Below are 3,307 nucleotides of genomic sequence, written 5' to 3' on the forward strand. Positions count from 1 at the left end.
CACAACTACAATTTGGACTTTACCTAACAAACACGAAACAAAGTCATCTAACCTACTCATTTGTATCCTTACATCAATCTGGGGGAAAAAAAATTCCATGGGAGACGTGATGAAAAAGAAATCCTCATGCAATTTAAAGGCTAAATGTAGCCAGGCCTGGTGGCTTACCCCTATAATCCTAGTACTATGGGAGGCCAAGGCAAGTGGATTGCCTGAGCGCAGGAGTTTGAGACCAGTCTGAGCAAGACCCTATCTGTAAAAATAATAGCCAGGCATTGTGGCGGGTGCCTGTAGTCCCAGCTACTCAGGAGGCTGAGGCAAGAAAATCACTTGTGCCCAAGAGTTTGAGGTTGCTGTGAGCTATGATGCCATAGCACTCTATCAAGGGCCACAAAGTGAGACTCCGTCTCAAAAAAAAGGACAAATCAAAAAAATAATAATAATAAAGGCTAAATGTGGAGGAGAAACAAAGCTCCTGCAGAATAGTGGATACAAATGTCATTATAATATTATGGCTTTTCCTCTCTCCTCATTAATAGAAGGGCTGTTTGTGACTGGGTAATCTTTCTTGACAGAGGTTCTTGAAGTTACCAGATGGCTTATTAACAGATTCATCTATTCCAAAGATTAGAATTTGCTCACTTTCATACATTCCAAGAGTCAGAAATTGAGAAAACTTCTATTTCTCAAAAGTAATTAATAAATAAGAGCATTGTTTTTATTGCCTTTGTCCACTTTTTTGATATTGTTCTTTCCTTTAAAAACAACCCAAATACAACTCTTCCCAACCTACATATTGATCACATCAGTGAAATGAAAGAATTCTCTTTGAATCTTCCTGTATAGGAGCTCATGAAAATAGGCCTAGGGGACAAACAAATCCAAGTCCTCTGTCCCCATCACAGTTTCTTTGTCATATAAGCATACTTAAGGCTCAAAAAGCAAAATTAATGCCCAAACAGCCTGGAGGCACACAGACATGAAAAAATTTTCTACCCTGGTCATACCAGGCATCAGATAAGATATAAAATCTTCCATAAAGCATTCATTTAGAATAGGTTCTAATTTTAAAATCACGTACTAACATCAGCAATACTTTGTCAGAGATCTTGGATCACACCCACATGGCTTCTTTGTCAAGTAAGCAAGGAAGTTATGTTCTTTTGGTTGTCTGGAAATTCACATCTGGTCCTTTGAACTCCAAAGATCTTGGATCCCTATTAAAGGCTGTGGATCTCCACATAAATGATATCTCTGTTACAGAGAAAGAAGAGGCTGCTGCATTTGCTAGAATGTGTCTGGCTTTGAATCAGATGCTCCAAGTTGGGTTTCAACTAGGCTTCAAGTGTGCTCAATGCCAAACTTCATGCTTTAGCAAGGGAAGAAAAGGTGAGATCCTAGGAACACAGTAGACCGCTCAGATAAGGGAGTTGAAGCATGCTTCACTTGGACAAAGCAAGGTTCCCTGTGTTAGCACCAATCTCTCATCACAGACTAAATTACAGCTTCTCTCAGAGAAGAGGAACCGAAAGGAATTAATGAAGAAATTGAAGCAGGAATTCCAAGGGAAAATATCCACGACGTCCAGCAAGGCAGCATCTGAGGCCAGCACAAGAAAGTGGAGGGATTCAGTGAGCGGCAGCTCTGGGAACTCAGGCTCCTCTAGTCCTGGTCTGGCCTCATGGTCCCACCTGTACTCTAATCATGGGCACCACCTCTTCAAGCCACAGCAAGTCCAGTGGAGCTGAGGCTCGAGTTTGTCGGTGGTGAATTCGGCGGAGCCGCAGAAGGTACAGGATGATGGCCAGTAGCACCACCAGGATACAGGCAAAGAAGAGATAGTGGTTGTACACAAAAGAGAGGCGCAACCAGCTACCATGGACTTGTCGGACACCTTCCTGCCGAAGATCCCTGGAGGAGTTTGAAGGTAGAAACAACCATTAGTTTCATTTACTGATGTGAAAGATCTGATGGTGTTACTGTATTTATGTCATCCATGCCAATGTGCTGACACTGGATCCACAAAGCAAGCAAAGCTAAAGGACATCACAGTCCCAGGGCTGCTGCATGATTCCTCCTGTACCTTCTTTCCATGACCTAGAGAAGGAGCCTCACAAGCTTATATCCCCCAGAATCTGGGGACAGATTTGAAATTGATGCCCAAAAAATGGACAGAATACAAGACTGGCCAACTGTATCATAAATCTTAAAATATAGTTTGTAAATATGGTACTGAGAATAGGGTGCTCCTTCTAATCCAATCAAGAAATAAGTGTGTCTAAATCTTTTTTAAGTTGCTACATTTCCTCAGAATCTGGGATATATTTAAAGAAAACTGTTGCTCAATCATTTGTATTATTATATAATCTGGAAAAAATAAAGAGATATATGTAAACCGAAGTGCAATGGCCAGCCTGGCTAGAACACAGAAGCTACTCTTTGGTGATCCTAATCTCAGACCTACTTTTGTCTTGTCTGACCTGCAGTACTATTTTAAAATGTGAATCTCAAAACTGAAAAACTTCATATAAAATATGGATTTCTGGTTTTTCTGGACAAATGTGAACAGCAAATGCTGAGACAGCACTTCTGCATACAATAACCAACCCTTTAGTTGGAGGACACGCTCCAGTTCCCTACAACCCCCACCCAGCCCACGTCTCTCCCTTCTGTCACCTGCCTGACTCCTGATGGTATTGAGTTTTGTTGGTTTTTTTTTTGAGACAGAGCCTCACTATGTTGTCCTTGGTAGAGTGCCATAGTGTCACAGCTTACAGCAGCCTCAAACTCTTGGGCTTAAGCAATTCGCTTGCCTCAGCCTTCCCAACTAGCTGGGACTACAGGTGCCCACCACACGCCTGACTATTTGTTGTTGTTGTTGTTGTCACTGTAGTTTGGCAGACCAGGCTGGGTTCAAACCCACCAGCCCCAGTGTATGTGACTGGCGCCTTCACTGCTGAGCTACAAGGTGCCAAGCTGATGGTATTGAGTTTAGAAGAATAGGCACCAAGGGTTAAAAATTCTTCTTTGGGCCGGGTGAGGTGGCTCATACCAGCAATCTTAACATTCTAGGGAGGCCAATGCAGGGGGATTGCCTGACCTCACAGGAGACTAGCCTGAGCCAGATCTTGTCTCTAAAAATACCTGGGCATTATGGCGGGCACCTGTAGTCCCATCTACTTAGGAACCTGAGGCAAGAGAATTGCTAGAGCCCAAGAGTTTGAGGTTGCTATGAGCTATGACACCATGGCACTCTACCAAGGGCAAGAAAGTGAGACTCTGTCTCAAAAAAAAAAAAAAAGTTCTT

General features: G+C 42.7%; 1 protein-coding gene across 1 annotated transcript in view; it reads right to left on the reverse strand.

The window, feature by feature from the left end:
• Positions 1 to 452: 452 nt before the first annotated feature.
• The window catches only part of ENTPD7 (ectonucleoside triphosphate diphosphohydrolase 7), a 48,055-nt gene continuing 45,200 nt past the window's right edge, over positions 453 to 3,307 (reverse strand). The window contains exon 13 of the mRNA XM_003787273.2: positions 453 to 1,911. Coding sequence (XP_003787321.1) covers positions 1,680 to 1,911 — 232 coding nt within the window. The 3' untranslated portion in view covers positions 453 to 1,679. The remainder of the gene's footprint in view (positions 1,912 to 3,307) is intronic.

This window comes from Otolemur garnettii, unplaced genomic scaffold, assembly GCF_000181295.1.
Source record: "Otolemur garnettii isolate 467f Iridium unplaced genomic scaffold, OtoGar3 scaffold00021, whole genome shotgun sequence".
Classification (NCBI taxonomy): Eukaryota; Metazoa; Chordata; class Mammalia; order Primates; family Galagidae; genus Otolemur; species Otolemur garnettii.